General features: G+C 44.7%; 1 protein-coding gene and 1 pseudogene across 5 annotated transcripts in view; one reads left to right on the forward strand and one right to left on the reverse strand.

Moving 5' to 3' along the window:
- ZFYVE1 (zinc finger FYVE-type containing 1) overlaps window positions 1-14408 on the reverse strand; it is a 56717-nt gene that overhangs the window by 24620 nt on the left and 17689 nt on the right. For 3 of the 5 annotated variants that reach the window (XM_002920249.4, XM_034642245.1, XM_011226259.3), the window contains exon 3: window positions 3543-4047. The exons of 1 other annotated variant lie outside the window; for it this stretch is intronic. In XM_002920249.4, the coding sequence (XP_002920295.2) occupies window positions 3543-4047 (505 nt within the window). Of the gene's footprint in view, window positions 1-3542; window positions 4048-14408 lie in introns of those variants that run through there. One more of the 5 variants, XM_034642247.1, reaches the window with a different exon arrangement.
- Window positions 6388-6789, forward strand: LOC100478077 (annotated as a pseudogene).

Genomic DNA, 14408 nt, shown 5'->3' on the forward strand with positions numbered 1-14408 from the left:
AGATAAATGTTGGAAGGACTTTTCAATTTCCTTCAATATTTTAACAACCACCACAAAATAACTCCAATTAATACTGGAGATATGGCCTTACTCAAATTTAAAAGTAAGGTCATCAAAAAGAAGTAGCCAAAATTCTGTAGTTCATCCCTAAACCCATCTCCTCCTGAATGTTCCCTGTGGCAGTGGCTTTTGAAGGAAGGAGCAGGCAGTATCCCAGGGTCAACCATCGAGGAGTGACTCCTCCCAAAGCCACCCAGGTACCGGCTTGGCCACCCTCACTCCCTCCCAACTTCATCTCACAGCTTGTCCCTGGACAGACAATCACTGCCCCCAAATGATTACAGGAGCTTGGTTCTCCTCATTTTAAAACAGAGAATTCATTTGCCTACTAACTCCCACCTAGAATCCTCTGTCCAAAAAAGAACACGATCAACTAAAATCAGAAAGTGGGACGCCCAGATGGCTCAGTCAGTTGAACATCCGACTCCTGATTTCAGCTCAGGTCATGATCTCAAGGTCATGAGATCAAGCCCCACATGGAGCCCTGCTGATGGGCATGGCGCCTGCTTAAGATTCTCTCTCTTCCTCTCCTTCTGCCCCTCCCTACCACTTGCTCACTCTCTCCCTCTAAAAAAGAAATTATAATAAAATAAAACAAAACAAAATCAGAAAGTATGAGACAGCCCCGCATCGGGCTCCCTGAATTATCAATTTGCCCACAATTCTGGCACCTCTCCTTCTACCCTGCATAAACTCTGGCTGTCTTGATTCCATCTCCAGGTTTCAAGAAGCAGCAACAGTATTCCAGAAAGAGTCCTGGATTTAAGAGTTAGGAAACTTTATTCTGAAGCCCAGTTTTGTAACTTACTAGCTGGAAAATGCTTGGTTACATAACTCAAACTGTCTGAGTTCAGATTCTTCATCTGTAAAATGGGGCTGCTATTGAGTGGGCCAAATAGCAAGGATACAGTAAGTTAGCATTTATTTTTTTTAAAAAACCACCTAACACAGTACATGGTACAAAAGCGAAAAGAGTTATTTGTAAAGTGCTCGTTATTTCAAAATCCTGAGCTAGAAATTAAACCTTCCCCTTACCAAAGCTGTAAAAATCCAAAGTGGAAAAAAACTGCGGATCATGGGAGGCATCCTCAAGTCAGCATTTCCAACCTTCTCTCCTGACCTCTGAGTCCCCTGCAAAGGAGCCTCTGCTGGAACATTTAGATTTCTCAGCCTCCCCCTCGACCCTGGTCCTTCTGATTCTAACTCCTTAATATGGCCCCGGTCTGTCCACTCCCCTCCTGTGCCACTGCCAGGGCTCGGCCCCCACTGCTTCTCATCAGGCACCACGGTCATGTCCTGGCTCGTCTCCCTGCCTCCAGGAACGCCTCTACAGTTCATCCTGCAACAGGCTGCCACACAACCTTTGGAAAACATAGATCCGGTCATGTAACTCCCTGCTTAAAATCCTTCAGGGACTCCCGGCATATGTGAGAACTGCGTCAAGGCAGCCCATGATCTGACCACCAAGTATCTCCACCATTCCCTCCCATACAATCTGTGCTTCAGACACAGTGAGAACCTCTTCACTGATTCATCCAACAAACCTGAGTGCCAACCATTCATCCAGACTCTTTAGACACAGCAGGGAATAAGACAGGCAAGGTTCCTGCCTTCGTGGAGTTTCCATTGTAATGGGAGAGAAACAAAAACAAGTAAGCAAACACAATGGAGGGTTTCAGATGGTGACAAGGGTCTTGAGGCAGATGAACAGAGCAATGCGGTAAGAGTGTAAACTCGGGTGCAGAAGGACCACTCTACAAGGGGCAGTCAGCCAAGGCTCCAAGGGGGTGGGAGCTGAGTTGACTCTAAAGTATGACTTGCTGAGGGAACACGTTTCGGGCTGACAGAGCAGCATATGCAAAGGTGGAAACGCAGGAAAGGCTGGTGTGGCTACCAGAGGGAGTATACCCATAGCTGGTGTGTGTCACCGTGTGCGGTGGGGCAGGTGGCGGCCAGTGGGAGGGGGTGAAGGGGATAACCAGAGAAGGAATTCAGAGACACAGACAGGACTCAGAGTAAGGACATCGTCGGGGGCTTGTAGTGAAAGACACTGACAGCTTATAAGCAGAAATACGGCAAGATCTAAATTATAAATAAAGCTTGTGGAAAGGGCCCCTGGCCGCTGTGTGGAGCGCGCTGAGGGGCTAGCAGAGAACTCAGGAGGCTCCGGCAGAACTACCTGCAGGTTTCTGGACACAACCTGCCCCTTCAAGCCACCAGGGGTTTGCACTTTCCAGAGCACCCTTCCTCTCCTGCCCTATCAAGCCACGTGTCTAGGTTCAAGCCCCACCTCCTCTTTCCCAGATCCCCTTAGCAGGTGTAGAGTCCCTCTTCTGTCCCCGTACAGCTCCAGGACCCACATCTGCTACAGAATAGAACACGTGTGGTCTCCCCAACTGCACTGTGCGCTATGTGAGGGTAAGAATTGCTTTTCTCAGCTCTGTGCCCCAGTGCTCAGCACAGGGCATTGTGCACTTAAGAAACCTGGTTGACTGGACACCTGGGTGGCTCAGTCAGTTAAGCATCCGACTCTTGATTTCAGCTCAGGTCATGATCTCAGGGTTTTGAGATAGAGGCCCATGTAGGGCTCCGCACTGGGTGTGGTGCCTGCTTCAGATTGTCTCTCTCCCTCTGTGCTCCCCCCACCATCTCTGAAAAAAAAAAAAGAAACAAACAAACAAACAAACTATGTGGACTGAATGAACAGGTAAATGGTATAACTGTGTTAGGGGCTAACACTACTGTCCCCACCTGTGTCCAATTACTGTTGCTGCACTGCTCCCTCATCCTCTCTCAGATCATGACTTTGCCTCCTACTTCTCTAAGGAAACAGAAACAAGAAGACAACTCCCACACACATACTACATCTACCAATTACCTGCAACCGTGTCCATATACTCTGCCTTCTCTCCTGTGCTTACGGAGGGACTGTCCATGCCTCTAAGGCCAACCCACCCACGTGGGCTTCATTCCAACTATTCTGCTCTCTTCCATCTGCATTGTTCCCTTCTTAGTGTAGCATTTCCACCAGGACACAAATACCTGCAATACTTCACAGCTTCAATTTAAAGAAGGGAAAACCCCTTGAAATCCCACATCAGCTTCTAGCTATCATTTCATCTGTCTGCTCCCCTTTATAACAGAACTCTATGAAGAGTAGAGTACACACACAACCTTAATTCTTCTCCTCCTATTCTCTCTTGAACCTATCCTGATCAGGCTTTCGTGGCCACCACCCCTGGGAAACAGGTCTTATCCGGATCACCAAGTATCTCTGTATTGCCTAAACCAATAGGTAATCCTCAATCCTCAATCTTCATCCTGACCTGCTCACTCCACCCTTCTTCAAACACTCCCTTAGGTCTTGCCCAGGCAGAAATTCTGCTGGGCAATCCCCCTCCACCAAGTTACTACTGCAGCCCAATGGCTGCCTCCTTGTACCCAGAAAGGTCAATCTGTGACACGGTCCCGTGTCTACTCACCAGAGCCCAGCAGCTGAGTGTGCACAGTCTCATGGAAAATGATAACAGCAGGGCCCAGGGTGGACAAGGGGACATCCAGGCCACAGCGGGCAGTGGTAGCCTTGAGTTCCTTGGTGAAGTGCTTCAGATAAGCTTCGGAGGCATCCCCAAGGAACTTGAAGAGGTCATTATGCAGCCGATCTGCGTGAGTTCGATAGATGACGAGGTCTGAGATGGCCAGGACCTTAAGCAGCAGTCGTGTTCTCTGGCTGAGATTCACTGTCGCCCCCAAGAGCCCTTCTGTGTCTATCACTGCTACTTTGTGGACTGGGTCATAGGCTGCCCACACCCCCACGGTGCAGGACTCCTGGGCAGGGGAAGTTTTAAAGACTTCACGGCCATAAAAGAAAGTGTGGTTGAGAGTATGAGACTTTCCATCACCAGTATTTCCAAAAATGGAAACCACCTTCAAATGTTGATCAGGTTTACAGTCCAATTTCCTAATAAAGTCCTCTTCATTCGTTACCTTCAAAAAAAAAAAAAAAAAAAAGAAAGAAAGAAAGAAAGAAATGTAAACTGCATAATAGTTAGAAAACTTGTAAGAACAACTGCTTTCCAAGGTCCAGGTCCTTGACTGAATGGTCAAGGTGGCAAGGAAAAGAAGCTCCAGGATGACAGGCTCCCACCTAGCCTTACCCCCAGCAAACAGCTAAGAGGAATTTTCAAAGCTTTAGGCAGTACAAGTTAGTGCTCATAGAAGAACTACAACTATAAAACTCTTAGAAGACGACATAGGAGTGGGACGCCTGGGTGGCTCAATCAGTTAAGTATCTGCCTTCGGCTCAGATCATGATCTCAGGGTCCTGGGACTGAGGCCCATATCTAGCTCCCCACACAGTGGGGGAGTCTGCTTCTCCTTCTCTCTCTGCCATCTCCCCCCTCTCCTCTCATGCTCGCTCACTCTCCCTCAAATAAAAAAAAAAAAAAATCTTTAAAAACAAAAAAAAGAAAGAAAGAAAAATACAACACAGGAGCAAATCTATGTGACCCTGGATTAGGTAACGGTTTCTTAGATATGATACCAAAACCAATACAACAAAAGAAATAGACAAAATGGACTTCATCAAAATTAAAAACTTGTATTCTGCAAAGGATAGCATCAAGACAGTGAAAAGAAAGCCCAAAGAATGGGAGAGGGAGAAAATGTTTGCAAATCATTTATCTGATAAGAACGAGTAGTCCACAATATGTAAAGAACTCTTTTAACTAAAAAAAAAAAGTTATTAAATATTAAGCCAAAAATTTGAAGACATTTTCCCAAAGATTTACAAACAGCCAATAAGTATTTGAAAAAGCAATCACCACCACAGTCATTAAGGAAATGTGAATTAAAACCACAATGAGGTCTCACTTCACACCCACTAGAATGGCTATGATCAAAACAATAGTAACAACAACAAAAATCTTCACAGAGCTATTGGGGGCGCCTGGCTGGCTCAGTCAGTGAAGCATGCAACTCTTGATCTCGGGGTTGTGGGTTGAAGCCCTGCGTTGGATGTAGAGATTACTTAAATAAACTTCAAAAAAATAAATAAATCGGCCCCCTCCCCAGGTAGTTCAGTCTGTTAAGCATCTGCTTTCGGCTCAGGTCATCCCTGGGACTGAGCTGGGGTCTGGCTCCCTGCTCAGCGGGGAGTCTACTTCCCCCCCACCCCGCTCATGCTTAGGCTCATGGTCGCACAGCCGCTTGCTCTCTCTCTCAAATAAATAAAACAAAATCTTTAAAAATAAATAAATAAATAATAAAAATTTAAAATAAAAATAAGGATAATGACAAGTGTTAGCATATGGAGAGACTGCAATGCTCGTGCACTGCTGAGAATGTAAAACGGCACAGCCACTTTGGAAAACAATATGGCAGTTTCTCAGAAAGTTAAACATGGAGTTACCGTGTATCTCAGTAATTCCACTCCCAGGTATGTATCCAAGAGAACTGTCCACACAAGACGTGAACACAAATGTTCATGGCAGCAAGATCATAATAGCCAAAAGGTGGAGGGGCGCCTGGGTGGCACGGCGGTTGAGCGTCTGCCTTCGGCTCAGGGCGTCATCCCAGCGTTGTAGGATCGAGCCCCATATCAGGCTCCTCCGCTGTGAGCCTGCTTCTTCCTCTCCCACTCCCCCTGCTTGTGTTCCCTCTCTCGCTGGCTGTCTCTATCTTTGTCGCATAAATAAATAAAATCTTAAAAAAAAAAAATAGCCAAAAGGTGGAAACAACCCACATGTCCATCAGCTGATGAATGGATACACAAAACATGGTGGAGTATTATTCAACCATAAAAAGTTATGAAGTACTATGCATGCTGCAACATGGATGAACCTTGAAAACATCATGCTAAGTGAAAGCAGCCAGACACAAAAATACTACATATTCTAGGATTCCATTTATGTGAAATACCCATGACAAGTAGATTCACAGTGACAGAAAGTATATTAGGAGTTGCCAATAGCTGGGGTAAGGAGGGGCTAGGGAGTGACTGCTAATGGGTATAGGGTTTCTATTTGGGTTGATAAAGATGTTCTGGAATCAGCACTAAGGATTGCACAACTTTATGAATACACTAAAAACACTGAATTATCCACTCTTAAAGGGTGAAATATATGCTATATGAATTACATCTCAATAACGTTATTATTAGAAAGGGGGGGCACCTGGATGGCTCGGTCAGTTAAGCGTCCAACTCCGCATTTTGGCTCAGGTCATGATCTCAGGGTCGTGACACTGACCCCTGCATCAGGCTCTGCGCTCAGCACAGAGTCTGGATGAGATTCTCTCTCCCCCTCTGCCTCTGCCCCTCCCCCCCGCTTTCATGCACTCTCTTTCTCAGAATAAATAAAATCTTTTAAAAAAACGGCTCTCTTGGGTCTTTGCTTCCAAGATGACCAAGAAAAGAAAGAATAACGGTCATGCCAAAAAGGGCCACGGCCACATGCAGCCTATTTGCCGCACCAACTGCACCTGTTGCATGCCCACAGATGAGGCCATTAAGAAGTTCATTATTTGGAACATAGTAGAGGCCACCGCCATCAGGGACATTTTGAAAACAAGTGTCTTCGATGCCTACATGCTTTCCAAGCTGTATGTGAAATATAAACTCACAGCAAGGTAGTCAGGAATCGCCCTCATGAAGTATCGTAGGATCAAACATCCCCACCCCGATTTAGACCTGCGGGTGCTGCCACACAACCTCCACTAAAGCCCATGTAAGGAGCAAAGTCCTTAAGGACTGAAGAAAAACTGTTCTCTAGGGGGAAAAAAATGGAGATTATACTAAAAAATGTATTGGTCAAACTTCATCCATCCGTAATTTCTCTGTTTATAGTTAAAGAATGCTGCAATTGCACTACTGGGTATTTACCCCAAAGATACAGACGTAGTGAAGAGAAGGGCTATATGCACCCCAATGTTCATAGCAGCATTGTCCACAATAGCTACATTGTGGAAGGAGCCAAGATGCCCTTCAACAGACGAATGGATTATGAGATGTGGTCCATATATACAATAGAATATTACTCAGCCATCAGAAGGAACGATTAAACAACATTTGCAGCAACATGGACGGGACTGAAGGAGATTATGCTAAGTGAAATAAGTCAAGCAGAGAAAGACAGTTATCATATGGTTTCACTCATTTATGGAACATAAGAAATAGCAGGAAGATCGGTAGGAGAAGGAATGAAGGGGAGGTAAACAGAAGAGGGAATGAACCATGAGAGACAATCAACTCTGGGAAACAAACTGAGGGCTTCAGAGGGGAGGGGAGTGGGGGGATGGGCTAGCCCAGTGATGGGTATTAAGGAGGGCACGTATTGCATGGAGCACTGGGTGTTACACGCAAACAATGAATCATGGAACACTACATCAAAAACTAAGGATGTACTGTATGGTGACTACCATAACATAATAAAAAATTAAAAAAAAAAAAGAATGCTGCAATTCTTTAAAAAGTCAGGCCAGGAGGCAAGAGACCTGGTACCAGTGAGATCTCAGACTGGACCCCCAGAAAGATGCTCAGGGCCCCTAAATCTCAGAATACAGAACCTCAGAGCCAAAGCTCCTCATCCAAACAGGCGATGTTCTACTCCAGCAAGGAGTGATGCGCCTTTCCATCTAGTATCTTCCAGCCACAAGAGAAAACATACCTTCCTGATTCTCAAGAGTCTGCTGGTTTGATAATGAGCAGTTAGGGAAATGTAAACAGACCACGGGTATGATAATATAAACCCTCATTTCCCATAACCTCATCAAGATAGTAGACGACTCCCGATCCTATTAATAACATCATTATTGTTGCATTAATGGCCTTAATGTTAACAACGATGCTAATAATTTACCCAATGCCCACTGCAATGACACTGCCTTTGCTAGATCCACGAGGACAGAACTCTATCTAATCTTTTCATCCCTAGCACTTGGGACACAACCTGAACATAGGAAAAGCTCAATATCTAGTGATTGAATGAATAAATGAATGGATGAATGTCACGCATGTTGCCAGGTACCTTAATCACTTTTCTCCACCCTATATCCTCCAGAGGGCTTCACACACAGCAGCATTCAATAAACCCTGTGATGGGGTCACTGTCCCAGACAACTGAGAGGACCAAGAAGTTACAAGGAAGCCCATTTGGGACTGGTGTCACTCACCGGTCCCAAACGGCTAGGTTAGCCGCAGGAGAAAGAGAACAAAAGCTCCCTAAAGCTCTACTGACAAGGAGTCAGATAGTCAGATAAGGTGAGAGCCAGGCCCTTCTCACACAGTCCTGGGGAAGAACACGAGGCCTGGGAGCTTCCCCCCACCTAGAAATCGACTCTGCCGTGAATCTGTCAGCACACAGAGCAACATCTGCGCTCAGGCTCCGTAAGAGTGGGCACCCGGAAAACGGACATGTGGGGGCCTTTCAGTACACAGTTAAATGTCTCAGGATCCACAAGAAGTACCCACCAGGTGATGTAGATAACATGTATCAAGAAACAACTCATTCGGGATGAAAATACAACACGCCCTGTCAGCACGCGAGGGTCCTGGGGAAGGTTAAACATACATGTTCACGTGTTAGGCATATGCCTCTGAATCCAGTGCAAAGAATTCTAGGTGGAGGGGTTCAAAGCCCTAGGCTGGTTATCTACTGACAGGCCTTGGATAATCATTTCACGTGCACCAACTGTATTGTTTTTCACATGTACAGTAAGGACAGTGCCATCGTTGCCTCCCCTGACTGGGTGGTGTTGCTAGTCAAGTAAAGAGATAAATGGAGAAAATGCCTGCTAACCTGGCACCGTATTTCATCTTTCCTTCTTCTACCTTCCGTATTAGTTTGCTCCCTGTTACTCTACTCAACTCATCCTAACCCGTGGGCCTTTCCCCGAGCCGGGAAGGAGAGAGCTGCCGAGGCAGTAGCGAGACTGATTTCCAGCCAGGGGAGGAAAAAGGTAAAGAAAAGATGAAGATTCCCTTTGATGAGGGAAGAAAGGAGCCAGAAGGGAACCAGGCTCTCGCTCTACTCGTTCTGCCAGTTTGCAATCCATGAGCCCACTCTGCTCCTTTCCTGGAGTGCAATAAGCTCCCTGCCTCGGTGCCCAGCCAAAGGGCCACCGCGCCCAGCTCCCTCTGTCTGAAATGCTTCTCGGCCCCTACACAACAGCAAAGCCTCCCCTCCCCAGCTTCCACCTTCTGCTCTCCCCGAGCTTGCTAGGCCATCTCCTGGATGTCAGACAAGTCAGAAACACCCGAATTCCACTCCTGGCTTTGCCACTGTGTGGCCCTGGAAAGATGATTTCCCTACTGATGTGTCAGGGAACCAACACAGTAAGAGTCCACAACCCCTCAGGATCCTGAGAGGCTAAAGGAGGTAAAACAGGTAAAGGGCACAGCACATTGCCTGGTGCACAGTGAGTGCTCACTAAATATCACCCACTATTATTTGAAGACCAGCCCATTGCAAACGCATGAAGGGGGCGCAGCAGTAGCAGCCGGGCTTGCACCAGCTTGTGGCCCAGAAGTTGCTCATCCAGGGACTAAATCAGCCGTGTGGTAAGATCTAAACTGATTCCACCTGAAAATGAAAGAACTCGCTGAGTGGCTCCTTTCCCTCTCATCAAAACAAGGTAGTAATACTACTTTCACAGCTGACGCTTAGTAAAATGACCATCTACCCACGGTTTTTAAGAAACCAAACAATACACCTCTCTATCTCACCCACAAAGCTTTTCCCTTTGTATAGGGTTCCCAGCAGAATTTCTAAAATGAAACATTAACAGTACTCAGTGATCTCCATTGTTCCAACTTAGAATTCAGAGCAGTTTATGGTAGTGAAAAGGGTCCAGCGGTCAACCTCTGAGCCAAGCAAGCAATGGGAATGATGACAATCTCCATCAAGAAATTCCTTCTGAGCCCTTAGAGAATCATTCCAGAAAGAATAACCACATAAGCTTGGTTCTGAGGGAAAACAGCGTTGTTCCCTGCAGAGGGAAAAGCAAGAAATGAGGAAGGAACTGAAGAGCCCTGGAAGGAGGAAAGTTCAATAAAGCATAGAGACCACATAAGCGAAATCCCAAAGGCACTCGAAAACACTACAGAGGAAAATAGCTCAGCACTGAGGTCCTTTCAGTTCTAGCCTCTAGAGACAAAAAGGATCTAATCTGTGCCAACTAAAAGCATACAGTCCTTTAAATTTTTATAAAGACGTTCCCTGTGGCTGAGGGCAAAAACCAGCTCCTTCCCCAAAGTCATAGAAAGAGCTAAGAGAAGCTTGGTTGCTCCTACCAACCCATCACAACCCAACACGTGTAACAGATCCCACCCCGAACCAAAAATTATTTTATACCTCCCCACCAAGATTCTAAAACTAGTCTAGTTCAGTAGTTATTGCCAAAGGGAGCTTCCTACTAATTAATTACTTTTACACGTTGGTCTCTAATTTATCTTAGTTTCATTCCATTTTCAGCTGGGTTCAGAGGAAGAGACAGAACCCAAAGAAACCAAACCAGATTGTCACTCTCACCAGAACTGAGACCACTATCCCAAAAGGAAACTAGACTTGATTGTGTCTCTCTTTTTTTTTTTTTTTTATTGCTTCTTTTACTCAACAGACACGTATTGAACTTCATGTAGTGTCTGGCACTGACCCGATGATGTCAGACCAGGACAGTTATAGAACTTAAGTAACATTTTCCTTCTCCTGGAAAGGTAAAGGAGAAGTGGAAGGTGAGAGAACTCTTCCTAGAAAAAACCAGAGCTGGGGTGTCTGGGTGGCTCAGTCAGTTAAGTGTCCAACTCTTGATTTCAGCTCAGGTCATGATCTCAGGGTTGTGAAATCAAGCCTCAGGTCCGGCTCTGCGCTGGGCAAAGAGACTGTTTAAGATCCTCCCTCTCCCTCTGCCTCTCCCCGCAATTCTCTCTCTGATAAAACAAACAAACAAAACAGGGGCACCTGGGTGGCTTAGTTGGTTAAGCTCAGGTCATGACCCTGGAGTCCTGGGATCAAGTCAGGCTCCCTGCTCAGTGGAGGGAGTCTGCTTCTCCCTCTCCCTCTGCCTCTGCCCCTGCTCATGTGCACTCTCTCTCACTCCCTTTCTCCAATAAATAAATAAAATCTTTAAAAAAAAAAAAACTTCTAAGAAATTAAATAAATAAATAAAATTTAAAAAAAAAAAATCCAGAGCCACTTTCATCATGTTGAAAAAAAACTCCAGGCAGTGATTTAAGTCCATGGTCTAATTTTCAGACAAGATATTACTAAAACAATGTCAAATAGATCAGTAGCCAGTCTATTTTTACAACCCGAATGATAAGGAGGTTCCATTCCAAGAGCAAACCCCTATGTCAAGAAGTTCTGGTAAACCTGTTTCTCCAACCCAGCAAGTCCAGAAAATTTCCTTTCATTCTATCCTAAAAGAAGTGTGTAACTCTGTGTTTATCCACGTATGTGTCCACAGAATTTCATACAAAAACACAATTGTTTCTCAATCAAATGTTTTCTTAAGACCACTGAAGTCATGAGATTAGCTTCACAAACACACTGGGCACATGTGGTAAGGGGAAAGATCGCTTCCTTGCACTCCAGCGTCCGGAAAGGATTCCATTACTTGAGAGGTCAGGAATTCTCCTCCCTTGTCTTAGAACCACCAGCGGTGCTTCTGACACAGAGCCTCCCAGACTCTGCCTGCAGCTCCCTTCCTACTCTAGCAAGAAAGAGAGTATCTGTATGGAGAAATGAGCCACAAAATGAATTCTTTAAAAAGAGTCATTTTTAGCTCCATGATCAGTTTCTTTGACCTCACCCAACTCACCCTGTTCAGCTATCCTTTTGTATCTGAACAAAAAACTTTCCAAAGCAAAGTTGAGATCTGAGGACAGACTGGAAATACCGAGTCATCCCCAAGACCCACATCATCTGAAGAGACTCTTCCAAAGAGCTTCCAGATGGGAGACACAGCCCCCTCTTAAGTGACACGGCATACCCATTTTTGGCCAGCTATAAAACAGACATAAACTCTGGTAAAGGTTCTGGGACTTAGCAAAAAAAGCATCAGGCCAGAAAGAAGAGAGCTAGGTTCGGGTCCACCTTTACCTGGATCAGACCATGGGCAATTCACTCAACCCTTCTCCTGCTAGAAGTCTCCATTCCCCACCCGCCATTTCTTTTAACATTTTCCCGTTCTTCCTGGTTCTGAGCTTCCCAACTGTAACATACTCCACGCTGGCCAGGGTCTGTTCTGTGTTGTTCACCACTGCAGTCCCAGCCCAGGGACTGACACGTATCAGGAAATCAATATATACTTGTCAAATAAATGAATGAATATCTAAATGCTATATTCTCTCTGGGGAAGGGAACAGTATAGTTTTACCGTGAAGGGTTCAACCAACCTGCCTCTATACCACTCGCTGATTTCAGAATAACCTTAAAGAAGTTATTTAACTTCCCTGGGCCTCAGTTTTCTCACCTGTAAAATGGGGATAACACAATCTACTTCAGAGGATTACTGTGAGGATTAAACGAGACCCCTGAGTGTCAAGCACTCTGCATGGTACAATCAGGCAGTAAACGCTAGAAGAGCTGGCTGACATCATTGCTGTAGTTATACTGGTTTGCCTCGAGGCCAGAGTCATCACGGCCACCACAGAATTTCATTCCATTATCCCAAGTAAAAACCATTCCAAGGGAAGGCTTCCAGAGCACTCTCATTAAAGAATTAGAGGTACTGGAACAGGATGCTCACTCAACACTTACTGTTCCCTCTCTCAAAAGGATGTATCTTTTCAATTAAAGAAAAAGCTGTTATGAGATTGTATAATACATACATTATGCATAAGAAGGCATTCAGTCTTCCGAAGAATGATGTGATGTGATTCCAAGAATTATTACTATACCACAGATTCACTAAAAATGCTCTTCTCATACCTTATCTCAAAGATCTGAACAGATGACACAGCCTTACAAGGAGATCTTTGGTGTCTGAGGCAGAGACTGAACGGGGCCTGCACTCTAAGCTACATGGAATGCGACAGCAGAGCCTTGGAGAAGTAAGAACATTCCTAGAACAATTTAAAGTCAATAGGAAGAATTAATACCTATTCTTCTGAAGCTGTTTCAAAAAACAGAAATGGAAGTAAAACTTCCAAACTCTTTCTATGAGGACAGCATTACCTTGATCCCAAAACCAGACAAAGACCTCACCAAAAAGGAGAATTATGGACCAATATCCCTGATGAACATGGATGCAAAAATTCCCACCAAGATCCTAGCCAATAGGATCCAACAGTACATTAAAAGGACTATTCACCAAGACCAAGTGGGATTCATCCCTGGGCTGCAAGGGTGGTTCAACATCCGCAAATCAATGTGATACACTACATAAATAAAAGAAAGGACAAGAACCGTATGATCCTCTCAATAGATGCAGAAAAAGCATTTGACAAAGTACAGCATCCTTTCTTGATTCAAACTCTTCACAGTGTAGGGATAGAGGGAACATACCTCAATATCATAAAAGCCATATGAAAAGCCCACAGCAAGTATCATTCTCAGTGAGGAAAAACTAAGAGATTTTCTCCTAAGGTCAGAAGCATGGCAGGGATGTCCACTCTCACCACTGTTGTTCAACATGGTACTAGAAGTCCTAGCCTCAGCAATCAGAGAACAAAGGGAAATAAAAGGCATCCAAATTGGCAAAGAAGTCAAACTCCTACTCTTCGCAGATGACACGATACTGTATGTGGAAGACCCAAAAGAGTCCACCCCAAAATTGCTAGAACTCATATAAGAATTCAGCAAAGTGGCAGGATATAAAATCAATGCACAGAAATCCGTTGCATTTCTATACACTAACAATGAGAAGAAAGAGAAACTAAGGAGTTGATCCCATTTACAACTGTACCAAAAACCGTAAGATACCTAGGAATAAAGCTAACCAAAGAGGTAAAGGATCTGTACTCAGAAAGCTATAAAACACTCATGAAAGAAATTGAGGAAGACACAGAGAAATGGATAAATGTTCCATGCTCATGAATTGGAAGAATAAATATTGTTAAAATGTCTATGCTACCTAGAGTAATCTATACATTCAATGCAATCCCTATCAAAATACCATCAACTTTTTTCACAGAGTGGGAACAAATAATCCTAAAATTTGTATGGAACCAGAAAAGACTCCAAATAGCCAAAGAAATGTTGAAAAAGAAAACCAAACCTGGTGTCATCACAATTCTGGACTTCAAGCTCTATTACAAAGCTGTAATCATCAAGATAGCATGGTACTAGCACAAAAACAGACACACAGATCAATGGAACAGAAAAGAGAACCCAGAAATGGACCCTCAACCC

The sequence above is a fragment of the Ailuropoda melanoleuca genome, chromosome 14 (assembly GCF_002007445.2).
Source record: "Ailuropoda melanoleuca isolate Jingjing chromosome 14, ASM200744v2, whole genome shotgun sequence".
NCBI lineage: Eukaryota > Metazoa > Chordata > Mammalia > Carnivora > Ursidae > Ailuropoda > Ailuropoda melanoleuca.